At 38.0% G+C, this 27899-nt stretch overlaps 1 protein-coding gene across 1 annotated transcript; it reads right to left on the bottom strand.

The window, feature by feature from the left end:
• Positions 1-591: 591 nt before the first annotated feature.
• On the bottom strand, positions 592-26141 carry aldh1a3 (aldehyde dehydrogenase 1 family member A3). Its single transcript, XM_002939264.5, has 13 exons — positions 25891-26141; positions 17389-17493; positions 16296-16436; positions 15142-15271; positions 12683-12744; positions 11616-11744; positions 9181-9294; positions 7858-7960; positions 7005-7189; positions 6214-6378; positions 5446-5603; positions 3603-3677; positions 592-3049 (listed from the first exon to the last, which is right to left on the bottom strand). Exons 1-13 carry the CDS (start codon positions 25987-25989, stop codon positions 2977-2979), a joined length of 1539 nt encoding a protein of 512 aa, XP_002939310.1. The 5' UTR covers positions 25990-26141; the 3' UTR covers positions 592-2976.
• Between the last annotated feature and the right edge of the window lie 1758 nt (positions 26142-27899).

Genomic DNA, 27899 nt, shown 5'->3' with positions numbered 1-27899 from the left:
TCAGACATTTATCAAAAAATATGAAGTGAAAAAGCAAGCATGTGCTGTAAAAAGTCCCAAAAAGCGCAACTGTTTTGACCTGTCACACGATAAATGTGACTTTTTGAAATTGTCACTGCAACTTTTTGGGGGTTTGCGAAAAAGTTACAGATTAATAAATGCCCCCCTTACTAGAATCCAGGATGCAAGTGCTAGAGTACTAAGGTGCAAAAGTGCCCCCCTTAGTGCTTATTAAAACAGCACTTGTGTCTTGGATCTGGCTGTGCTTTGCACCTAGTGCCAGATTGGAAATTCAGTGCTACTGTAGGTACAGAGAGCAGTGCTGACTGACACAGGGCAGCCCTGTCCTTACCTCATGGCATGACACTCAATGCTTATGTGCCTTCCTCACTTACCCTTTATGAATATAGCACTACTACATGAATATTACCTCTTTGTTTCTTTTATCATTTAAAGGCTTACTTGAAAATAAGTCTTTGTATGTATTTATATGGCATGCAGTTAGTGCTGATAATTGTTCATAATGGCAACATGTTTGGCAAGTTAGATGTACATTAATTGTATAAAGAATGCAAATGTATACAGATATGGTCACAGTGCATTTTTAACATTTTATTAAAAGCTGTAAATATCGATTGTTATTATAAAAAAGATTGTCTTCTAAATTATGTACATGAGGTTTAAGCATTTATATATAAACAAATTAAAATACTTTGTGCTACGAAAATACAAAAAAATAAAAATCGAAAATGTCTGATTAACTGCTTTCTACTCCATAAATATATTTATATATATTTTAACTTTAGTGGGTCATTAAAAAAATGGTAATAAAAAAGTCTAGTTCATTACAATATAAAATAATTGTGTCCAGTTAGTAATATGTTTCATCATCATTTTACCACATTAGAGGCTGAAAATCAGTTATAAACACCCCAATCCCCTTAGATGAGAAAAACAAAAACAGAAAAAGCAGATTTCAAGTTCACAAAATAATCAGTGGCAGAGAAGAAAAATCTGGCCTTTCTCATGGGTCTCTATAAATATGTGCTGTAATGAAAATGATGTATTTACTCTTTGCTCACTATGAAAGTACCAGGGCACAGGATGTGGGAGAGCTAAACAAGGAATGAGATCAATTAAGATGCAAAAGGATTGATAATGCTCAGCAGCTCTTTTATTCTATTCTTTGTTCCTGATTTTTGAAACTGGGGAATATGATCTAGACCTACTCCCTGCATTACACACAGTACATGATATATGAGATTCTCTTACACATCTAAATATAAGACATTACTATTACACTGAATATCATTACATGTTTTTTATTCAACCATTTTTACTCTTACCTCTCCTGTCTACAATTTGATACCTCCCCTGTTCTGATTCTCATCATCATCTATCATTGATAGAATTGTGTTGCTGATACAGGGAGCCCACATCAAACCCCTTCAATTTACACAAGACTTTGCCTTTTAATAGACCTCAAAAAGCTACAACAAATACACTTTGTCAGATGCATGTCTGTGTCTGTTAGCAGAAAGATACTCTATCTCTTGGGAGATGAAGAGTGAACAACGTTTGCAGCCGATGTTGTAGGATTGATGTGGCAGCAGTCTAAATCTCCAGAGTGACCCAAAGCTACGGCAGCACCATTTAGCTACTTGCCCAGACACATATGGCTTACCAAAGACCCATTCACATGTATATCTATGACCAGAGCTAGATTTCCATAAGGCGCCCATATTTAAGCAGGCATTTGCTCAAGAATTGGCTACTTTTGACTGAACTGGCATCTTTTTGTCTGGCTATAAACCATTACTTACCGAAACTGATATGTAATCTGGGTTCATTCAGGTATTATTTGGGTGAGTGTAATAATCTATTGTCTGAGAACAGCATTGTGGCACTGCATGAGCCCTACATGCCATCCCATTATAGGCCCAGTGCTCTACATTGCCTGATTATGTATGTATGTATGTATGTATGTATACCAGTGTTGTACCAGTGATGTTTACACAGAAACTATCTTCAACACATAGCTCTCCCGCAGCATTTTGCCTGCAAGGGCAACAACAATGTGAAGTCATTATCACCTGCCTGTGGGGGGCAATAGTGAGCATTTTGCCATCTGCCCAAAAAGCTGGATTTCTCAAAACACCTTTGAAATTCCCCCATATGACATTGCCCTAATGATGCTGACTGAAGTAATCTTTTCTATTCCTACCCCTAACTACAAATGGATTTACACTGAGCAGGAATTCCCCGTGCACATAGAAAATTATGCCTTTACAGCAGCCCTTAAAATGTCCACACGGACCATTTTTCTTTGTATAATTAACAAAAACATTTGTTTAAATATTTGTTCAAAGATCTTTACATAAGAGATGTTATTGTCGTTTCTGCATTCAGAAGACAGAGATTCTTGAACACTACTGGTCCCAGTGGGCTTTCCCAGGTGAGTGCTGAGACAGGCCTTCAACACAACCTGCACTCACAGCAAGCTCAGACTGGCAATATGTAGATTCTGGCAAATGCCAGAGGGGCTGCTGTAACATACCACAGACTGTCACTATTTATTGGGCTGGTGGGGGGCTGTTTGGGGTAAAATGTACTTAAAATGCCAGGACCTATTTTGACTCCCAGTCCAGACCTGAGTCATGGGCAATTGTGCATGTCCTGTCCATGCACAGTATTCAGTGTGAAGCGCTGCACTTGCTCTATGACAAAGGCAAACATGGCTGAAAACAATAACAGCAGGAACTAGGGTTAGGTAGTGGAAACGGTTCACTGAAGGTTTTGCTAACAAGAAAGGTAAATGCTGAATTTAACTACTCCTAATGTAGGCAATTGAAAACTTTTCTCTGACACAAACACATGGAATTCCTTTTGTCACAAATCTCTAGCTGTATTCTGATAGGATTACTGGCATTCCTTTTCAGTCCTCATCCATTTTGTGTTCCGGTTGCTGCTTTCTTTTCAGTGGTTCTTCTGTGATAATTTAATAGTGATTGTTTTAACCTCTGTGTATTCTGCCAGAGCATACTCCCCCCTGTAATGAAATACACATGTAAGATTCATAAGGTTATCAACGACAAATCAATATTTATCTTCTATGCTTGTTTAAGTGCTACTGACACACTGTTATGCTATGTTATACAGGAATTTTTAATCTTAACATCAGGAAGTAGACATCCACTAGTCCATTAGTTTAGGGTTAATGACAACAGGAATACAAATGTTAGTTTATGTATAAGGACATCCACAATATTAGCGCTGGTTACAAAGTAAGGGCAGCAGAAAAATTAGGGTAGGTTTAAAGTCAGCAGGGACATTAGGTAAAGTTTAGGAGTGGCATTTTCACCACCGCAGTACTCTCATGGAAGCAAACACCCTAGCATCTACTGTAGGGGCAGTACATTTGCTATTCTTTTAAATTGGAAGTGGTGATGGGTGGGAGTGGGGGCCAGGGCTTTTGTACCACATCTTTCCTCCCTCAAAAGTACCAAAGCAGAATGCCACAATGCCACCATTGGTCTAGGGACAGTAGAAACAGATGTGGTAATTAGCCCAGTGTACACAATGACAGGAACAGCAGAACTTACAGTTCCCTTCCATTTCCAGACATCTTGAATCCTCCAAATGGAGTCTGTGTGTGCAGAGCATTGTAACAGTTGACCCTGCAATATAAAAATATATTGTGAGGAAAAAAACTGTTTTCATTAAGATAAACCTTTAAACACTTATAATATATATTTTTCTGAGTTTACAGTTACATACTGTATTAAGGAGATTCAGCCTATTTCCAGTTAGACCCATGAAGTTCACCTTTTTTCCTATTACTTTGTTCTTGATTCAAGAAAGGCAAACAAAGAAGAGAAAAATATGAAGCAAATCTATGTCCCCAATAGGGTTACCAGATATTATTGCTGCGTTAGAATGCCAAAATACAACATAGCTTTCCAAAAAAGGCATTGAGTCATATTTCTAGTGACCACAATGATGCCATAAGAGCCCCAACTAATACAAGTGACATACAAATCTTCTCTTCATATTGGTTTTCATTTTAATGCATACAGTGGTACAGGTATGGGAACCGTTATTCAGGAACCTGTTATCCAGAAAGCTCCAAACTACGGGCCATCTCCCATAGACTCTGTCAATAAAATAATTACATTTCTTAATGTTGGTCACCTTTTTTACTGAAATAATAAAACAGCACCTTGTACTTGATCCTAACTACAGTAAGATATAATTAATTCTTATTGGTGATAAAACAATTCTAATGGGTTTATTTAATGTTTCAATCATTTTTTTGTAGACTTAAAGCATGGAGATTCAATTACGGAAAGATCCCTTATCCAGAAAACCCCAGGTCCTGATTATTCTGGAAAACAGGTCCCAAACCTGTATTTGCCTGCTCAAAACTAGCAAAATGGTTTCAAACACAACCCAGTATAGGAGGCTGAAAAAGCTGCTGTATATGAACAACATGGTTAACAATATGATGATTTGACACAGGTATCAGATTTGATAAATGTTTCAAATTTTTTTCCCTGTCAGGAAAGTTATAATAAATCCTAAGACAGATCAAGGTGCTGGGAATCCTTCTGCTTTCTTCAGTGTTTATTAATGTACCACAGTAAGAACCTCGGCAACACCCATTTTACAATTTTCTGCACTACCTTATGGCTCTGTTTTGCAGTACACATGGTCTTTAAGCTTCTGAAACTTGCCTCCAAGAAATTCAAAAATAAGCAGCTGCTTTGAGGCCACTGGCAACAACATCAAAGGGGCTGGTGAGCAACATGTTTCTGGGGATTGCTACACCAGCTAAACAAAGTTCATACATCCAAAGATTCTTGATAACTAATGGTATGTAAAATATGATTCCTGATGTGAGCCTTATGTTGGCACAAAGATACTGTTGTGTAAGAACTTAAAATGCCAAAAATCATTTAGATGCTTTTAGTCTTGCTCCTGATGCATGGCATGTACTTCTGTCTGATGTTTAAGTGTATGATCCTACAATGCCTGGAAGCTGGTAATCAAAAACTGCTATAGGCCACTAAGTTTGGCAAATCTGATGGCAAAAATCAGACTGATCCAAGCAAGATATAAACATCTGTCCATATGATACCTAATCTAATGCTAATCCTGTACCTATTTATACTTGTACTGTCTGTGTTTAGAGGTTCAACAATAGAGAGAATCTTCAGCACACCACTTGCAAACTTTCGTAGGGTGCTTCAATTTCTCGGCTGCTCCCAAGCCATTCCATATACCTTTACAAAAGGAAGAAGCACACCAGCATACCGGCAATGCCTTTAACACATTTATTGCAGAAAGAAGCAGCACAAGCCTTCTGGGGAAATCCCCTTCTTCAGGTGCAGGCACAGGTCTGCGTTTAGAGGGCAATGCAAACCTGGAGATTTCTCATACACTCACCATACTGTGCCAGACTGCAGGGCTGAGGCAACAGTCAGTGCTTTATCCAGACTCCTGGTAAACACAGCAGCTGTCAATCCATACTCCAAGCTATTTGCTCTCTTTATTACATCTTCCAGGCATCTGAATTTCAGGATCGATTGAACTGGCCCAAAAATCTGCAAAGAATTACAGAACATAGTGTCCAGCTTGGATAGCGATACAAACACCCATAATGGGAATTGCTTTCTGACGATAGTAAAAAATACACTTGCATTCTACAGCTGGCAACACACACATTTTATCATGCAGTGTAACTGATTTATGATTCAACTCTATGATTTTTTGTGTGTGCCTGTGCTTTCAGCCACATGATTTGGCTGATCAAACAATGGTATGAGAGCACAAGCATTGTTTGGCCTAAATGGAAAACTGGCCAATAATTGCAGGTCAGAATGTGCAGACAGGGCACCATAAAAAAACCTGGTGGGCTCTGCCGAACCAGAACCAATCCCCACTTGCCCTATCCTGTTGCTCCTCCACTGCCCTCCTAAGGTGCGTGCATGGGGGGAGGAGCTGATGTTGGGTGAGCGGGCAGGTGCCAGAGGGGGCCACAGAGGCCTTTTGGAATTTGGTGACCTAATATCAGTCTAGCTGGATACTTAGCTGCTCGGTTAGTATGCAGACACTAAAAGAGAGAGCTTGATGAGTAAGAGAACCAACCCCCGCCCCACAAACTATGTACTTTGTTAAAATATCACTCACTATGTTCTTTATTGGAACCCTTACCTCCTCTTTTGCTATCCTCATGTCATCAGTGACTTCAGAAAATACTGTGGGTTTAATGAAAAATCCTCTCTCCCCGACAGCTGAGCCCCCACATTCCAGCTTAGCTCCTTCCTCCTTACCACTCTGTATCAGTTCCAAAATCTTATCAAACTGGTCCTGATCAATCTGAGAACACAGAGCATATATAATTATAAAAATGTAAATAACATATAAACAAACATGTACTTTGTCATATTCACAGATATTATGTGGCACACATTTTTAATTTCATTTGCATTTTGCCAGCTGATACATGCAAGCAATAAGGTTTTTTTTTTTTTACCAGCAGCACCAGAAAGCCTTATGTACATTATAAACTTAGTTTGTGTGCAAGAAAAATAATACTCCCACAAAAGCTTTCATGGGAAAACCCTTCCATTGTTTTTTACAACTGCAACAATTTGCATTATTGTGCCTTATGACCTCACATTGTAGTACAGGTATGGGATCCATTATCCAGAAAGCTATAAATAATGGGATGGCCATCTCCCATAAACTCAATAATCAAAACAATCCTATTGAGTTTAATTAATATTTAGTAGACTTATGGTATAGAGATTCTCATTTTGAAAAGATCCCTTATCCAGAAAACACCAGGACCCAGAATTCTGGATAACAGATCCCATAGCTATATTTGTGAGTGTACAGTACTTTCCCCTTCAGTGAGGCTTGCTTATCTAAGTAGTGTCTATCTGGTATTTGCATAGTTTGATGAATTCTAATGTTCAGTATTTGCCAAACCAGTCTTGTACCTGTGGTCCTTGTTCAGTTCTGGGGTCAAAAGGGTCCCCTACAAAGCGCCTCTTGGCATGTTCTATACTGCGTCTCACAAACTCTGGGTAAATGGACTCTTCCACAAAGACACGTGAAGCGGCTGTGCAGCACTGACCTTGGTTGAAGAAGACTCCTTGATGAGCACATTCTACAGCCAGCTCTACTGCAAACACAGTAAATAGGTGTTGAACAATGCATGAATGTGCATGGAAAACAGAGATTTTAATTCCCTAACACAGGGACCCACCATGCAGTTGCTCTTGTCCAAAATATCGTTAATGTCTGCCTTCCTGTGACCCAGCTTAGGGATGTATTATATATATTATATGAACAAAGGGTCAACCTTGATTACAACTACCATGTTTATGTTTTTAAAGAAAGACTGAGCACTTTTTAGACACTAGCGTTTCCTGTGAAAAGTTACTTTTTTTTGTGTTTTCATAAAATATGCTTGTGCCACAGACTTTCTCTTGTGCTGTGAAGCCTTTGGTGGTGTCTGTTTGAATTTTTTGTGGTTTTTGTGTTTTCATAAAATATGCTTGTGCCACAGACTTTCTCTTGTGCTGTGAAGCCTTTGGTGGTGTCTGTTTGAAGTGCTGGGTTGAATAATACTTATGAGCATGGAGAAACTGATCAATACACTAAATTACCTTATCAAACCCATACACTTCTTATTGACACCGCACAAAGGGGGACATGCCACTCATGCTCTCTTTATGAGATTTGCACCACACAGCACACAAACAACGAGAGAGTTTCCCTTAAGATTAATAGATTATTTCACATATTTTGTTCTAATGATGTCTATTTTGAATTGAGTTGCAAACTCACAGTCAGAGTCTGCAAACACGATGCAGGGATTTTTCCCTCCGAGCTCCAAAGTGACACGTTTCAGATTACTTCTAGAAGCGGCTTCCTTAATCAGTTTTCCAACCTGTTTAAATAATCCACAAGGACATTAAGTGTTAGAGTGATCGTCACAATATCTAAAAGTTTCACAAATAAGTAATGTGTCAACACCAGAACAGATAACCTGCAGTTCTCAGTGGGAGCACTAGATGGCAATGCTATCACACACCAATAACAAGAATATGTTGCTGCTGTTAACTGTTTATCAGATACTTATGATCAAACTCCAGAAATATGTCCACTGGCCAGTGAATTCTCACATTGCATATATTAAAAAATGCAGCATGTAGGCTTTATCACTTTCATTACAGCCCAGCTTTATCTATATTTTCAAAGTACATGTATTTCCATAAATGATAATAGCAACTGTAATAATTCTTATCTAAATGCCTATTATCAGTTTACTATGGAGTACTTTCATATGTCATAATATAACTTGTTATGGTTACTATACAAACATCACTGAATTCTGTTTTTCATCTAAAAGCCTCAGGGATCATGAATCATGAAATCTATTCATGGGAAAATAGTCAATTGGTAAATGCAAACTAAAACAAATATATCTAACACAATAATGTGTGTGCTATGGGAATGGGGTAATTAACAGCCTGTACTTAACTTGGCAAAGAACCAAGGTTAAAATGCTCTTTGGGACCCATGCAAAGTTGGTACCAGGCCTAATAACCCAAAACAAGAAATCAGAATCTAGCATTTGCTGGCCGCCTGTTGTAAATTAAATGTGACTGCTATGGATATATATTTAAATATATATATATATGTATATATATGTATATATATAATATATAGTGTTGCTTGTAACCTTTATTACATGATACAAATGTGTTTGGCCCAAACCTGGGCCAGCAAATTTGTAACTTTTGAGCAAGAGCCCAGGTTACAAACCATTACAGTTTAGTCAGACATCCAAATGGGACACATGGAGAACTGTACTGTCTTTAAGAAAACATTATGTCTAACTGAGTTCTCTTGTAATAACTTCAAATTGACATATGGTGCATTTTGACATTGGAACTTGTACAGCAGTATTTCAGTTGAGGAATAAGCCATAGCTGGTGTTCATGCATGGTTTGGGTCTGTTGTTTCAAGTTTTATTCACTTTTGACAAATGCACTGTGTCCTGGCCACCTCCCCTAGTTGACATGTTGCCTCAACTCAAAGCTGAAGTTGACTGCTACAGGCTAAAGAGGACATGGAACCAAGTTACATCTGTAGTCAACAGCTTACCTCTGTGGATCCAGTGAATGCAATTTTATCAATGTCAGGGTGGTGGGAGATGGCAGATCCAGCTGTGGGTCCATATCCTGGCACTATATTGACTACTCCAGGAGGGAAGCCAGCCTGCAGTGACAGATAAAGTACTTATTAAAATAGTTCAAACTGAGTAGCCAGCCTGGTAATTGTCACTTCAGTGTCTTTTCCAACAAGCAGGGGTTGTCCCTTCTAATACAGACATATCTAGACAAAGATTCTAATGGTACCAATAGATAACAACCAGGAACATAAATCATTATTTGTTTGCAGCAAAAAGTACAAGAAAAGACTGCTGGGATAGAGTTGGAAGGACAAATCTATCTTAGTTCATAATGTTACAATTACAAAGAGATCACTTAAGGATTCCAAAGAATGACTACAGAAATCTGGCTGCAGAATTCAATATTTTTTAGATATGTTATGGAGGTAATAGCTGATGTGCAAGCTTAATTATAATTCAGTGTGTGCATTTGTACCAGCAAAATAACAGCAGACTTAGTGATAACTGTGGGTTGTACTGTGTAGCCCCATGGTGGTATTTCCTGTCTAGGCTGTTTTGACATTGTGATCGGTGCTCTACATCAGTGCTCTCAGTATAGCTGAGGTGCCAAGCCTGAGTGAACACAGCCATGCGGGTTGCATTGAGACTCTAAATGCCCCTACTTGGGACACCACAGTACAACCGAAAGCTACTAGAAGAATATTACACTGTATAAGGTTAAAAAAAAGATATAGAATTTGAAGAAAGCTACAAGAATATGCAGCGCTCTACAATCTTACAGTTTACAAAAGTACACACAGGGAGGACACATATTAAAATAAATAAAACGAATAAGTATAAATACACAGATTAAGTGCCATGTGGTATGAGACAAAGTAGGAAGAAGGTCCCTGCCCCATAGAGCTTACAATCTAAGTGGGAGTCTGGGAGGCCAGTTAGTAGGAGACTGCAGTAATCCAAACAGGATAGGATAAGGGCATGTATTAGTGTTTTAGCAATTACTTGTGAAAGAAAGGCGTGTATTTTGGTAATATTGCATTAATATGATTTGAGACTGGTCATAAAGAACCCCCAGGCAGCGTGGTGAATTAACAGGGTTAATAGTCATGCCATCAATAGTTATTGTGAAAGGAGAAAAAGGGCTAGGTTGGGGGTGAGACGAGGGCGTGAGTTCAGTATTTGCTAGGAAGAGCATTGGTTCATCTTGTAATCGTATTGAAAAAAAGGCTAGTGCAAGGTAAAAGGGACCTCTTTCAATCTGCTAAAAACAGAAGCTCGCCCAAAAGTCCATCTTCAGTAGGAAAATTATCCCATTGAGGCCAAATTGATAACGGAATGCCTCAAGAACAAGAAGGTGAATGTCCTACAATGACCAAGGCAACGCAGATCTGAATCCAATGGAGCTGGAGCTAATCTGCCTGGGATAATGGACCAATATTACTCCTAAACATTGTGCAAACAAACCTGATGTGTTACTGAACTGGTATTTAAAATTCTTGCATTTATATTGCTGCTCATCTCAGAATGGCTACCAGTTTCCCACTGTTTACAAATGAGCACTGCCAAAAACTGTCCATCATTTTTAACATTAAATTGTAATGAAGAATCCTTGAAAATAATATGTAGCTCTCTGGATTCTACTGAAGAGGGCATACTTCTCTTTACCATGAAATGTATAATTTAGTAGGGAAACTTAATACTGAAATACTGAATATTCAAAATTTGCTAAGGGAGTATGGGTTTAGTGTATCCTAAAGCCATTTCCCTTTACTTGCTTACATTGATGCTTTTAGTGTCTATGTGGCGCCCCTGCCAGTTCCTAATAGTCTACAGTAATTATTCCACTCAAAAAGAAAAGCAATTTTTGTGATCATAATCAAGATTTCAAAGATAAATGCTTGTTTCGTCAGTTTCAAGCCTATGGTCAGATAGGCTGACTTCATTAAAATAAAACTCTAATAAAATCAAAAATTTTCTATATAAAGGCTGCAACCTCAGCTACTAGCAGCCTTTTACTGTCCAAAAGCCAATGAGAACCATTGGCAGTGATAGAATACACAGCAAATGTTTGTTTGACCAATCACTATGACGCTTCGAGAGATCTTATGAGAATTTGTTTCTATACACTATGCTTCTTCTCTGCAATTTGAATATAGGACCATCTTACTGGGGCGAGCAACATCAGGGTCACGCGTGAGATTTAGTTGCCCAATAACTGGCTCACATGGCTTTTCAAAACTTTAGTTGTTTATTCAGTGCCCCTGCAGTAAAATACGAAGAATTCTGTACCTACTCAGACATAGATATTAAGGTGCCACTCAGTTTTAAGTGCACTGAATGCCATTAGAACACAGAAGAGGTTGGTGTAGTTTTTGTAAGAGATGGCCTCAGGCAGAACTAGCCTTACCTCTTTGATTAATGATCCGATGTGGAGAGAAGTGAGGGGAGTCTGTTCTGCTGGCTTAATGACTAAAGTGTTGCCACAGCACAAAGCAGGGCCCATCTTCCAGATAAGCATGAGCAGAGGAAAGTTCCACTGAAACAAAAAATGACATTCATAGCTGCTCCAATACATAAATAAACCTTGGTTTGGTATCACATTTCTATTGCAACCAAAAATGACTGCAAACCTACAATTTAGCAAGTGCTAAGTATAATAGCTTAACCCACAGCGCAATTCAACAGCCCATAAACTCCTGATGGAACACTGTAAATTTCCATTTAGTTTAAAAGAGACCATTCAGTCTAGTTGTTTCCCTTATTTTAACCTATTGAAGGCACTAATAGCCCGTAAAGAACTTAATTGTACTTGTATTTATTTTTTAGTGTTGTTTACTTTGATTTAACCAGCCTAACCAGGTTATGCCACCAGTCAGCTTTCAGTGTAATTTTTCAACCATCAATGACTGTATGGTTCTATATTTTTTAATTGTCACTGCAAAGGCTAAATGACTCCCTGTCTCCTGTTAGCACTCCATATGGAATTAGCAATCGAATGTCTGCTGCTGCAAATTTTTGTTTTAAACAAAATAACACTGTAGTTGACTTTAGTAGCAGAGCAATGGCCAATGTGGTTCTTTAAAGGTGGAGCTGCTGGCAACTCCTGACACTACTTATGTTTTATAGATAACTTCTACCCCTTGTATATATATAATACACAAAAGCCATGAATATCCTGTAAATAAAATCGTTTCAAATGGTACATGATGTTATCCATTTTTTTCAGTGCTTAGTGATGCAATTTCACATGACTCAATGGAACTTGTTTATTATAATAAATTATGCACACCCTGTTGAAAAATATGAGGATATTAGAAATCATGTTGGGGTTCCATGACCTGTATAACCTTTATATGGTCATGGAACTCCTTGGTGACTTATAATATCCTAATATTTTGAAACAGGGGTACATTATTCACTATATAAACACAAAGTAATATACTAGCAAGCTGCATTGTTACTGCTAATACTTACAGGTGTAATGGCCCCACATACTCCAATGGGTTCATGTACAGTGAAGCACAGAAAGCTGTCATCTAAAATAACAGAATAAAGGAATGACAGTTACCATGTAAAATGTAGCAAATACTATAAATGTCAAAGCTAAATTACATGATTAATTTATTTAACGATGGTAATTGCGTTATCGTCAGTCTTCTTCTAAAATTCTTACCTTCGCTATTAAAGGGGTTGGTCACCTTCAAATTAACTTTTAGTAGTTGTAGAGTGTGCAGTTCTGAGACAATTTGCAACTGGTCTTTAGTTTTTATTATTTGCATTTTTTTAATTATTTCACTTTTTGTTTAGCAGCTCTCAAGACTATAATTTCAAATGCTATCTGGTTGCTAGGGTTCAATTTAACCTAGCAACCAGGCAGTGTTTTGAAAGACGGGAATATGAATTATGAAGGGTCTAAATAAAAAGATAAGTAATAAAAAGTAACAATAACAATAAAACTGTAGCTTCACAGAGCAATAGTTTTTTGGCTGCCTGGGTCAGTGACCCCCATGTAAAAACTGAAAAGGGTCAGAAGAGGAAGTCACATAATGAAAAAAACTATACAAAATAAAAAATAAAGACCAATTGAAAAGTTGCTAAGAATCGACCATTAGTGGTGCTTGTCGCATGTTCAGAGAGTAGAGGGTTGCATCAGGAACTGACAAAAATGCACTTAGGTGCTTTTAAATAATGCAAAAGTGACCTAAAGAATGCTGGCATCTGTTATTAAATAACAGCCCTGCATAATGTATATTTTCTTTAATTCTTAAACAAGTGTTTCTTTTTACACTCTTTTAAGACAATACCACTGCATGCATTTTAAGACCATCTCTTCCTACAATACAGCTCAGTAAAGCATGTCCCATTACATACTTGGCTCATATGTCTACATCATATCTGTTTTGGAGTCGTATATATCTCCTGTGGAGGTTATTCTATCCCTATAGTAGGAAGTGAGGGAGATGAAGGAAAAAGAGCAAAGTTTAAAGGCTACAGTACATGCATTTTTAACTGCCTTTTTAGTAGATTGGTGTTTCCTATACTAATTCCTTATGGGTTACAGTATAAAAGTAACAGATATTTCATACAGAATCTTTGATCTTGCCCAGATAACTGGGCTGTAAAACATAAACCTAAATATGTAAAGCCTAACTTAATTAGACAGAAGCAAGTAGGTACAAATCGCAAGTTCCAGGGAAGAGGTTTTGTTTTTTTTAAGCAAACAGAAAAATGATTATATTTGTAAGAAAATATATCACTTTTTGTTTTACAATGTTTTTAAATTTAACAGGGTTTTGAGTCAGATTTCAGTACTGTTTCAATAATCTTCTTAGTTCCTGCACTGCAATTAGGCAGGACCTGAAAACATGAATGAGACGGACAGACAGATCTGTGCACATTATTATATAAAAAGTACAACCTGCAACTCAAGGCTCCTTTCCCAGGGGCTACATTGCCACAGACACCAACTCTTCCTACTAAAGGGCCAATTCACTAAAGGTCGATAAAACGAGCGCTATTTTTAGAATGTTAAAAATTTTATCGCTTCTTATTTTTTGCGACTTAACGCTCGATTCACTAAAAGGACACTTGTCATAATTAAGAAGCGATGTTCTTTGCGTTATTTAACTCACGATGAACGTTTTTCATGAGTTATTTTCCGCCGTGTGCATTATTTCCCACTGCGCACTATATATTTCGCCGCGTGCTATCTTACCGCACGATTTTAAGCATGTAACCATTACTTTTGGAAAACTACTGTTCTGAAAATTACCATTTCCCTGAAAACCCTGGAGGATGCATCACTCTAGGGCCAACACATACTTGAAAAAATCCCACTGCAAACTCCATGTTGTGTTGCCAAAAGCTCACTAACCACAATTTTCTTTAAGTACCGCCTGCCCCAAGTAGGTGTTAATATTCGCACAGACTATTGCGATATTTAGCGCGTTTAACGCTTCATATGTGTTTGTGAATCTTGCGTTAGTAATATTTCAATGCAAGAATTACAGCAATGCAAGGTAACGTGCGTTTTTTGCGCATGCGATATGCGTCTTAACGCATGCAAAATGACTTTGATGAATCTGGAATTAATTATCGCATGCTTTTTAATGCAAAAAAGCATGCGATAAGCATTATCGACCTTTAGTGAATCGGCCCCTATGCCTTCTATCCCACATCCACAGTCCCTTCCCAGTGGCTAATATCCCACTGCTACTATAGGCACCATCTCTCCCTACTATACCTGCTATCCCACAGCCACAGTCCCTTCCCAGAGACTATTATCCCACTGCTACTATAGGCACCATCGCTCCCTACTATACCTGCTTTCCCACAGCCACAGTCCTTTTCCGGAGGCTATTATCCCCACTTTTATTATAGGGGCCATCCCACTGAGCATCTCGCTACTTAATAAAAGACATATGTGCCCTTACCTACAGGAATTGTCTTGCCCTGTATTTTGTCAGTCCAGCCAGCAAAGTAACGCAGGGTCCGTATGCAGCCCTCCAAGTCTATAAGAAAGGCATGCAGGAAGGGTTTCCCAGTGTCCATGGATTCCAGAGTCTATAACAATAAAAGGGACAATGAGTTATGAAACTGGATAAGGCATAGACATTTGCTGAGATTCCTCTTGGCAAAGTGTTTATTTTAAAACACTGGAGATCCCTTCTTTCCTCTTCACAATGGTTTTATCCCAAAATATATGGGGATCCTTCTTTTCTAAACACAATCATACCCTATTAAGTTGATGTTTGGATATCTCACTTTGTTCTATTGTATCTCGTAAAAATTTGCTCATTAGGTATATTTGTGTAGGTAATCTTTCAATGCAATGTAATCTTGCATAAAATAATTTTGTATCACTCTAAATAATCTGAATTTAAGGATCTTTGTAAGAGCAAACCTCTTTACTTATGTGCAACCTCATATGTAAAAAAAAGGGCAAAGACACATGGAGTTATTTAGTATCTGCTGCTTGTCACAGCTACTAAATGCCAGAAAAACCCTGCCATAGACAATACTGAGAATTGCCTCTACATAAACACACATAGAGACAATTATCAGTAAATGATCAGCATTGTCTGTTTTAGTAGCCATGACAAGTAGCTTATACTAGTAGCTCCGTGTGTCTTCACACTTAAACAAGAGTGAGGCACATAGAAAAATATTTCTTTATAGTGTTAAGATTTGGTGTGCTTTCTGTAATATCAAATTAATATGAATTTTCAGTGCAGCATGGCTCCTGGAATCTAACTGTGCATTTTTTTGTAGTTAGCACAGCCAGTTTTGAAGTGCCTCTCATTTATCATCCATCCTGGGGCAATTGGAACTTCACCAGCAGGAAAGTTTAGGCAACTAGTTCTAACAGACTGAGTTGGAAATGGAAATAATCATATGGCACAATGAACCGATTTGTTGTTTTTTTTCCAGAGGAAGCAGATTATCTTGGTTTCTTTTTAGCTTGCACAGAGATCATGTTCCAAAGCTAAATAAGACCTATTTAATGATTTCTAAGTAAGCCAGCTTGCTAACTTTAGAAACCCAAGAGGAAAATGAGAATTCGCAGAGGCCAGTAAGTTTCCCTTACAGCCAACAGAACTCTATCCCTTTCCAAAAGGTCTCCCAGTTTGTGCAGCAGTCTCCCTCGGCCATTGGCATCCAACCTTCTCCATGCAGAGCCCCTCTGAAATGCAGCACGGGCAGCTTCAACAGCCTTGTCAACATCGGCCTGTGGGACACAGATAATGCCTGTTCAAATGCTGGTAAAATACTTTACATGGCAAAGTGAAATCCTCACATAGATAGCAATAACATTTAAGCAGTAATAACTCATACTTTCAGTTATACAGGTAACTACCAAAATATACACTAAAGTGACTGGCTATTAAAGTGGACCTGTCACCTTAAGAAATAATTCCAAATTATTTTCTATTGTGGTTCTCAAGCAAAATAAACTTTACTTACACTATATAAATTATTTTAATCTTAGTTTCTTCAGCTTTGGAATTCACAATTGCAGCATGCAGGCAGGGGCCATTTTGTGGACACTGTTCAAAGCAGGCATTGCATCCTGCCAATATCTTGTTTCTGTGGCAGTATGGAGGGACCTAATGCCCATGTCCATACACTGGTTACAAAATTACATGGTTAGGAGGGAGGGGGAATGTGAGGGGTGCAGCAACATCTAATAAGTTCTGAATTGAAAGTGAAAGTAACTGTCTGCCCCACCTCTATGCCTAAGGCATAGAGGCGGGGCAGGCAATATATGACTGACAGCTGGGATTTTTAAATGCTTTTATAATAGGTATGGATGTGGTAATAAAAAAATGATTTTGGGTTTCTTGTTTAATTTGAAAAGGGCTTTTATTATACAGATTTTTATGTCTGGGTGACAGGTCCACTTTAAATACTGTGGTGCATAGTTTACAGTGCTACCTCACAATTTCTCGCCCTTCCTTTTTGCTCCAGTATCTGTCTTTGAGTACAGCAACAGCTTAAGTCTGAATCAAGTTCTGCCACTTAGAAACAGCAATAAAAATGAAAATAGCTCACAAGAAAATCATAATACTGGAGAGCTGACCCACTGCAGAGCCAAAGCCACTATCAAGTATTAATATGCTTTTGATTTTACATAGTAAATCATTTCTTTGGCATGTTCATTGCAACCACAAAGCACTCACCTTATCTGCTTCCTCCACTTCACATATCTTCTTACCCGTGGCTGGGTTAAACACGGCGAAAGTCCTGCCACTTACTGACTTGTGCCACTCGTTATTAATAAATATCTGGAAAGAGTAGTATAACTATTACTAAGCAGATATAAATTAGTACTATATCTAGTAAATGGGATATGGTTTATTTCCAAAGAAATCTATGACATGTCTGAAGACATTAGTTTCCTGGCACAGCTCTCTTCCCAAAACACATACAAAATTACAAATTTCCAGACTCCTGGGGATTTGTAAAGGTTCATGCCCAATGTATTTTCTATAGCAGTTAGCATGTATTCATACTACAGGATCTATACAAGCCACAATGATAATAATTATAGCCCTTAAAAGGATGAAATGTGTTGAATGTCAACTATTAGAGACAGGCATCAAGGCATTCCCCAACTCCCTTTGTTTTGCTATGTTTTAGGTAAGTTAATGTAGGGCCCTCCACCAAGGACGCACTTGGTGAGCTGAGGATCATGCTTTTGATTCCACCATTCCCTGTATAGTACCATAGATTCTAAAAACTCCAGGTGACCATTTAAGGGTAATGAAATGTCATCTGATATTTATTGCTTAGTAAATGAAAACAAATAAACTTGCCACACCCTGTGCACACATAACTATAATATAAAAATAATACAATACAAGAGGACAGTATAATGAAAGCATAGCCTTGTCTTTATTGTTACTTTAATACTTTGACTTGAAAAGGACAACCTGTTTTGCATTCTGGCAAACTACAATCTCTCCTTAATGTATCAGGTAATGATGATGCCTTTCAGCAGTGGGATCCTAGGATGTAATGCAATAAGGTCATTATCTGCAAAGTGCCGGGTACTCTGACTTCTAATCCTCCAACATTTCAAATAGAAACTGGCAGGCTAATTGGCTCCCGATAAACAATATGCGTGAATGTGATAGGGACCTTAGATTGTAAACTCCACTGGGGCAGGGACTGATGTGAATTATCACTTCGCTTCAATGTTCCTTATCCACATCTGCCCCACACCTGTCTGGCTGCTGTGACTTACCTTTGTGTAAGCTTTAAATGGTATCAGTACTGAGATTAACTGAGACCCCCTGCATTGTTCACATCTCAGATTCAGACTGTAAACCCCTGTATTATTCACACCTGTATTCCCCCGTATTGTTTACATCTTTTAGTACCTGCATTTTTCACTTTAAATATGAAAGTGATATCCCTGCAGTGAGCACCAACCATTTGGTTTTTCACTGCACTACCACCATTAATGTGAGTATGGTCATAAAAGCTTTTGTGATAACATGGATGTGGTTAAAGCTCTTGTGATAACAGGGGAGTGATCAAAATTGGCTTCCATTATCAGCCCTCCACCATGTAGGCCAGAAAAATTCCAGCCCTTGGCACCACAGAAGTTGGACTGCACTGCTTTAAAGGCACAGTAACACCAAAAAGGAAAGTGTTTTGAAGTAATGAATATAATGTAGTGTTGCCCTTCACTGGTAAACCTGGTGTGTTTGCTTCAGAAAGAATACTATAGTTTACATTAACGAGCTGCTGTGTAGCCTTCGGGAGCAGCCATTCAAGCTGGAAAAAGGAAGAAAAGGCACAGGTTACATTGCATTGATTAGATCTGTAGGATACAATGGTGTTTTACAGAGCTTTACTGTTATCTGCTATGAAACCTGTGCCATTTAGCCCTATTATAATTTGGATTGCTACACCCCTATAGCTACACAGCAGCTTTGTTTATATAAGCTATAGTAGTGTTTCTGAAGCAAAAACACAACTTTCACTAGTGCAAGGCAATACTCCATAATATTTTAATTACTTTGATATACTTTCATTTTTGGTGTTATTGTTTCTTTAAGTAATTTCTTGCAGCGTCCAGTTTCCAATCTCATTTGCTTTCCCTTCCATCTCACCAGTACATAGACAGAAATCACACTCATCACAACAAAATATACCCACAGCAATCTGCTCCTTGGCATTGGACACTCCCAGACCTTTGATAGTTGCATGTACTGCATTATGGCTTTGTAATGTCTTTGTTCAGAGGAATGATTTCATACAAACATTCAAAAGACAATTTGTTCTTACTGACATCTGGACCCACTTAAACCCTGCCACATTATTTATGTACACAATAAGAATCCATAGAAAGTATCACAATAACCACAATACAAAGAAACAAGGGCATATTGGATCTAACAGGTATATGAGGAAATAGACTTTTGTCTAGCATAGAATTTATTATTAAACCACTTTTGGGGCTGCGGCACACTTGAGGCCAATGTCTTACACAGCATTAGTGAACGACATGGGAAATGCATACTGAGGCAACTACTAAGCCAGTACCTACCCAGAAAATTAATATTACTTGTATTTGTATATATTTACAAATATAATAATAATTAAATATAACTGATTTGTGCTACTGCAGGGGTGACATGTTATCATTTGTACTGATTGGTTCCTTTAAAAATGCTAAAAACCTACTGCCTTTGTTTGCTCCAACATACTCATTACTATTACAAAACATTTTCTATAGGGTACTTGTAACACACAATATGGAAAATAATAAAATGTATTTTGATTTGAAATGTATCCATATAAGCAGGCATCTTACTTTCTTCCATAAATTGCTACAAAAAATATATTTTTACATTATCATGACATACACCAAGGGAAAGTAACCTCTTACAGATCAAAAGTAATAGAAAGCCTGGGCACATTTCCTAATACTTTGACCACAATACTCCCCCAATATCCATTTATTACAATACACAGCTTTTAGAGAATGCATATAGGGCAGAACAAACTGGTAAGCAATTAGACTTGGCTCATATTAGTGCAGACCATAAATCAAAAATTATTCTGTAAGCTGTGTTAATAAAGAGGTCAAAAAATATCCATAAATCCTGTTTTTCTTAAAATGATTAAATCAATGGCTGCCCTGTGCTGATGCTGTTGCATTACATCTAGAGAATAACTAGAGGTAGAAGTAGTAAGTACTACATTAATACTAGAAGTTGGTGCAGATTACTGCCAGTCATGCATTATGTATAAGAGCATTGGCCATTTAGAAATGGGTAACTACAATCACTGAAGCATCAACTATCACAATTGGTCCATCATTAAATATGCACTCACACATTTTGCCACACAAGCGATCCCTTTAGTCTACTAATTCTTCACTGTGTACTTTGTGCCAGATTTAGAAGTTGCCTTGCCCTTCCTAGCACTCTTAATTGAAACTATAACATATTTTGCTGCACTTTATATTAGTTAAAAGGAATACTTTTAAATACAATTGGATTGTATCCTTCTGCACAGATTATGAAATTATTTCTGTTTGGCCAGTACATTTACATGTTTAGTTTTGGTGCCCCTACTCAGTTCATGCATCACCTACTTGGCCAGACCCATGCTGCCTTCTGACAAGGTTATTACACTACAGTACAGTATAAGGAGAGATATGGAAGCCAGTGATAAATAGTCAGATATCAATGGACTTCCTGTGCAAGGCAGAACACAATAATAGAAGCTAGAGAAACCTAGGTAACAGAAACAAAAGTATGCATTCATCTCTTCAAATTTCTTTTAAGTAATGCAAAGAGAAAGTCTAATAAAGATGATACAGATGTGGCTTCAACAAATTTCAGTTTGCGAATTATAGCAACCAAGAAATCAGGCTTTACAAATATCTATAGATATCTTCAAACACAGATTTATTTTCAATCACAATGCTCTGCTCATTCTTCATGGTGGCATTACTACTCACAAAGAAAACTGTCCTTCCAGATCGTTTGTCACATCTCAATGCAAAAAAATTTTACTTTTGCATTTTACTTAGAAAACACAGCAACATTTCTACTGCAGTATATGAGGCCAAGCCTACCCAAGCTGAGCAGATCCTGCTGTATTTATTATTCAACACATGGATTTCATTATCAGTACAGATTCTTAGTAAAACAGCACAGTCAGAGCACAGAACAACCTCTTTATATTGTCTTTATAAAGCACAAAATTAGTCACTAACTTGTACCTAATGTTACCTTAACTCTTACTAATCCTATGTCAAAACTATCATGCCAATGAGGTAGCCCCTATGTTGACTGAAAGCCTACAGAAGGCTCTATTGGCAATTACACTGGGTTTTTAAGCAATCAAATCTTGCCTCCTAACCAGAAATTCAAAAATAAGCACCTTCATTGGGACCACTGTGAGCAACATCCAACGGGTTGGTGAGCAACATGTTGCTCACGAGCCACTGGTTGGGGATCACTGCCTTAAGGCCTGAAGACATGGGTCTTCAAATTAGGTAAAGACCCTATGTATGAAACATTCCAGCACTGATCCCACACCAACACTGGACCCAAAAAGAATGTATGTATATATACTCCCAGAATTCTCCATTATAATTGTAAGCTCCCGCTAAGTAATTTGCTAGTACTGGCTCAAATAAGCAGCTCAAGTTGTGGCACTCAGTTTCAGAGATGAGATGCCATCACTTTCTGCATACAGTATTAGTTCTGTCCATGAATGGTAGTTCCAGGGAATAAGCCATGGAAATACTGGTCCTGTTGTTGTACTTATACAACCCCAATGGCTATTCCTTATTAGCATGGTTTAGGATAGACTTGATTGTGAACCATATAACAGCATGAACCACTAAAAGGGGTAGTATTCACCATTTTTTTAACATTAGCACACTGAATAGTACACACTTGTGCATTTTTTTACTATTTTATTTTACTATTTTTGTACTATTGTACATAAAACAGGTATGAAGACTGGGTATCCAGTTTTTTTGCTAAAAGTCAAGCAGCTCTGGGCCAGTGGTGGCATTTATATACCATTTACAAGTTGCAGCCATGTAATATACCACATATTATAGCACAATATAAACAACATAAATGGCTGCATTGTAAATGTATTTAACATACATGGTAGGTATTATAAAGCTGCATAATTAGGCCTTATGGGGCTTCATAATTAGGCTGCATTGTGAAGTACCTGATACAGGGGATTCATTATTTTTTGTGAAACATCTACCTTTACACCCTAACTTCTTCAGCATCACCTCAATTCTCCCAGGGCTGATTGTTTTTTAAGAGGATGAATGACGGGGGGGGGGGGGGGGGGGGTATTTTAATCTAGAAACATTTTAAACTAGAAACAGCAGGTAAAAAATATATCTTTTATAGAATGCTTGGGACATTGAGTTTTCTAGTTACAGAGTTTCCCCCCATGATTGAAAAAACCTTAAAAACAAAAAAAAAAACAGGATTTTTTGCTATCAATGTGGATATGAATTATAGCAATGATAATGCAAATCTAATAAAAAAAAGAACAATTGCTTTTTGTAAGGTGAATATGGGATATGCCTATCATGCCTATGATTAAGTGTATATTTACACGAAACGCGTCAGGCGTATTGTTTTTAAATGGAGTAATAAAAATCGAGTTTTAAGCAAGCCGCTGTGTCCGGTGTATTTGGAGCCCTTTTGCATATGCGTGAATATGGGATATGGCAAATGTTTTCTGAATAATACATTCCCTACCTGTACCATTACATTGTACTAGTCAGTTACTGTTGCCTATGTATGTATGTATGTTTATTAGATAATACTTAGGGAATTTAACCCAGATTACTATGTTCAGGCCTCATGCACAAGCACTAATACCAGTGTTGTTACATGGATTTGGCATGTAGTAGATTTTTATGCCATGGAAGTATTTATTAATCTTAAATTACAGCTGCACAAAAAATTTGGATAGATGCACCAAGATATGGTATTCTGCTACTCTGCTCCAACTGCACCGTATAGCCATGCAAAAACTGGATGCTATAATCTAATCAGGTTCAGTTCATATTTATGCATGTTTATATCATGCAGAATATATACTACAATTTAAATCCATACAAGCTTATTCTTCACTTAATAAATGTATCATACCGCCCATACCACAGTCCATTTATATAATATTCTACCTGTGCTCTTGCAATATTACTTCATAAACCAGTGCTGCCCAACTTTGTCAGTGCTGTGGCCTGCTTTTCACACCACGGAACTCTTCTAGAGGACTAAGTCCAACCCTCAGGCCTCGAGTTGGATAGCCCTGGCCTTATGTTGGCTCTGGTAAGTTACTTTTTTTGCTCCTCCCCAGCACACAGATGCCCCTATGCAGAGTAAATTAGAGTGTTGCTTTCAGAAGCACTGGAGGCAGCCCTGGGAATCATTTGGCAGTTGGGCTCCAGATGACTATTTTTATTTTGATGGTTCATTAACATTGGGCACTTAAGGACACAATTGACAGCTATCTTAAAGGTACACACTGTACATGTATTCATGAGAGAGTATTTCAGATGACTTGTTCTTTTGAGGGTAATTAGTCATACATGGCGGTTTTCTCCCTTATGGAAAGTCGCCCATTGTATATTATCCGAGTATTGTCACTGTACATACCAAGCAAAGCAACATGCTGCCATACTTACTGCTCCATAGAGCACTATACTATGGCTTAATTTTCAGGTAATGACCATTTCTCTTTGAGCGTGGTTCTGTAAGTCAGTGCATGGCATTTACCCTCATTTGCTAATGTGTAGTCAAATGAGCAACAAGGGCAACATTCTGACACAATGTGAATATGATTTTTATGGAGAACAAGAGTATCCAGGATAGGATGCTGCTCTGGGGCACTGGACTAAAGAACTCTAGATTTATGACTAATTCTCCATAATCCATAGGCATCAAGAATGACACTGTATGAGACTGCATACATTTATAAGCATAATTACCACTGTAGACTATATGCACAGCATTAAGGCTCCCAACATATGGCACTGAGGCAGAACTCTTCACATAGTACACCTTTATCTAATATGTGCAATGCAATGAGGGGAAAATTACTGAGATCTGAGTTTTGCTAACCAGCATGTAACACTGAATATAAATATATTTTGGACAGTATAGCATAAAATGCAAAGCAGCACAGTAGAGAATAACATACAAATAGATATACTATAATATAACTGACATTATACATTGGTATAAATCAGCTCATAGTACAATGTATAAGTTTATTTAATATAAAATTAGTGAAATATAGTATAGCATTCTTATATATATATATATATATATATATATATATATATATATATATATATATATATATATATATATAAAATGTATCTATCCTTCTTTCTCTCTCTCTGTGTGTGTATATATATTAATATGTTACCAGTACTTAACATATTATATAGTATAATATATATAGTTATATAGTAGGATCACAGCCCTATGCTCTACAGTTACTGAACCTGTAGGTGCTGGATCTCAAGTTTAGCAATTATTGTATCTATTTATCATCTTCACTATCTGTCTATTTATTTGGCTGGCTGTTTATCATCTTTAATGTATATTATCTATCTATATATCTATCTTCCTGTATATTGACCATTAATCCATTATCTGTCTGTCTGTCTATCTTTATTGTATCTATTTATTATCGTCTTCGCTGCCTGTCTATTTATCTGGCTGGCTGTTTATCATCCTAAATTTATATTATCTATCTATCATCTATCAATTTTCCTGTCATCAATCCATTATCTGTCCGCCTCTCTTTCTATTATATTTCTTTATCTATCTATCTATCTATCTATCTATCTATCTATCTATCTATCTATCAATCTATCTATCTATCTACATGTCTATTACTCACCAATGCACGTCTATCTATCATCTATTTATCATCTATCTATCTAATCATCTTTTTAACGTCTGTACCTGTCTATCTCTCTATCTATCTATCTGTCTGTCTGTCTGTCTGTCTGTCTATCTATCTATCTATCTATCCTTCTAATCTATATATCTATCTGTCTATCAATCATCTATCTATCTATCATTTATCTAGCTATCTAGCTATTATCTATCTATCTATTTAATCATCTTTTTAACGTCTGTACCTATCTATCGATCTATCTATTTTCCTGTCTGTCAATCATCAATCCATTATCTATCTGTCTCTCTTTCTATTTATCTATATATCTATCAATCATCTATCTATATATCATTTATCTATTATATATCTATCTAGCTAGCTATTATCTATCTATCATCTATCTATTTATCATCTATCTATGTAATCATCTTTTAACGTCTGTACCTATCTATCTATCTATCTATCGATCTATCTATTATTTATTTATCTATCCTGCCTGTCAATCATCAATCCATTATCTATCTGCCTCTCTGTCTATTTATCTATTTGTCTATTATCTTTCGACATTATCGAAAGATAATAAGATTATCTATCTATCTATCTATCTATCTATCTATCATCCTTAACTTCTCTCTGTCTATCTATCTATCTATCTATCTATCCATCATCTATCTATCTATATATCATCTATCTATCTAAATATCTATCATCTATCATGTATGTTAATATCGCTGCCACATAATCTACAGTCAAAATACCTGTAGGTGCTGGATCTCCAGGTTAGAAATTGGTCGGGGGAGCAATGGGGGCTTTTTATCCGGTTGCCCATTCTCTATGGCCCCGTTGGTGGTTGTCATGTTTGTAGAGGCGCTGTTCTTTTAGTTTAGTGGTGTCCCTGTGCAATAGGAGCTTTGCTCACCCGCGAATCTCCCTGTTTGTTCAGGGTTTCCCTGACTGGACTGACAGTTTTGTGCTTCTGCCTTTAATAACTCAAGCTGAGCGCAGATAAGTGTCAGGCTTGGGGAAGCGCTGATTGGCTGTGAATGGGGGATTCCCCCCCTCCCCCGTCCCACTGGCTCACTCTGACACACGCACACCCACCCTCACACGCATTGCCCTCCTGCTCTGGAGAGTGAGGCATGGGCGTCCTCAAATAGGGGCAAGGAGGGTTGCTCCCCCCCAGTATGTACCTCACAAACAACCCCCCCAGTGTGTACCTCACAAACAGCCCCCCCCCAGTATGTACCTCACAAACAGCCCCCCCCCCCAGTGTGTACCTCACAAACAGCCCCCCCCAGTGTGTACCTCACAAACAGCCCCCCCCCCCAGTGTGTACCTCACAAACAGCCCCCCCCAGTATGTACCTCACAAACAGCCCCCCCCCCCCAGTGTGTACCTCACAAACAGCCCCCCCCCCCAGTGTGTACCTCACAAACAGCCCCCGAGTGTGTACTGCGGGCTCCGTGTGTTGCAAAAAGGCAGGATTCCGTTTTCATTACTTATTTTCTCTCTCCCCGGCTGGGGCTCTGCTCTCCTACATGTTGCAATTTCCCCTTAATCCCGGGGAAAGGCAGGGCAATAAATATAAGTACCCATTACCGGTAGCATTCCTGGCCCCTGTGACACACGAAACATCACCGGCAGGTCAGGAGCAACGAGAGGAATGTCCGAGCAGCTGAAGTGCAGGAAAAAAGTGAGAGAAGGGAAAGAACACAGGGGGAGAACAAAATAAAATATGGAAACAGTGAAAGTAAAGCACAATGCAAAAGAATGTAAGAAAAATACAGGATGGTGGATGGGGAGTCATAGGGGGCAGAAAAGGAACACGCTGCTAAGGGTAAGTGTGTAGTACAATTGACCTGACTAAGCTAAGACGATGATGAGATGGGACTGGGGACATGAAAGTTTAGGTCTAGGATGTACAGAAGTGAATATGGGAGAATATGTCTGGGGAACAGTAAAAAAGAGAGGGAAGGAGAGCAGAAGAGACAAGAGTATTTTGTATGGTGGTAAAGCAGGGACATCCTGTCCTTTTGGCCAAACAGTTTCTTTATCTGGGATGATTGTACCCAGTCTTGGCTGGAAATATGATGCAACAGGTTTAAAATAATAGAATAATTTTAAAAAATCACCCTGTGTTGCAAAAGCTTTGACCCACTAAAACATTCTCCAGTGGTATGCAGTTAATTGTGTTGGTGCTGTGGTGCAAACATTCCGGCAGTTATCTCCTGACCAGATGAACTGAACAGTATTTACACCTACACAATACACCTACTGATAAAATAAGATTTTCAGTGCATGTATAGTGGCTAGTTCCATATACAGTGAATATTATAATGTAGGCTGGCCAGCCACAGGGCATTAGTTATAATTGTTAAATTATCAATAAACTGGCACTAAATAACACACTGAATCTTCATTTTAAAGTTACAATGCGCGTCAAATTGGGTGTGGACACATCATAATAGGCACAGATGCATAAAAAAAGACGCGCACAACAAAAAAAAAGATGCGGGCAACAAAAAAGATGTGCGACAAATGCGTTTCAGCGCTTTTACGCTGTTTCTTGTCATTTCGCGAATTTTTCAGCAAGGCAAAACGGGACAGATTCACTCATCACTACTCAGGAGTGCAGGGGATTGGCAAAATATAGTCTGCTCCCTCAAGCAGCAAAATCCCTACAACTTCTCATCTTAGAATGGTGGAAGCTGTACTTCGACAGCTGGAGGACCCCAAGTTGGCCGCCACAAATATAAAGTGCTGCTCT

Source organism: Xenopus tropicalis, chromosome 3 (genome assembly GCF_000004195.4).
Source record: "Xenopus tropicalis strain Nigerian chromosome 3, UCB_Xtro_10.0, whole genome shotgun sequence".
Taxonomy (NCBI): Eukaryota; Metazoa; Chordata; class Amphibia; order Anura; family Pipidae; genus Xenopus; species Xenopus tropicalis.
This window is presented reverse-complemented; position numbering and strand designations above follow the sequence as displayed.

Bases quoted from the DNA above. Each gene is read 5' to 3' on its own strand.
- aldh1a3 (XM_002939264.5), bottom strand. From the start codon at position 25,989: ATGACAACCACCAACGGGGCCATAGAGAATGGGCAACCGGATAAAAAG. The intron at 15,272-16,295 runs GTAAGGGAAACT...TTATTGTTATAG, and splicing joins GGGATAGAGTTCTGTTGGCT to ACTCTGGAATCCATGGACAC. The intron at 7,961-9,180 runs GTAAGCTGTTGA...TTATTTAAACAG, and splicing joins CATTCACTGGATCCACAGAG to GTTGGAAAACTGATTAAGGA.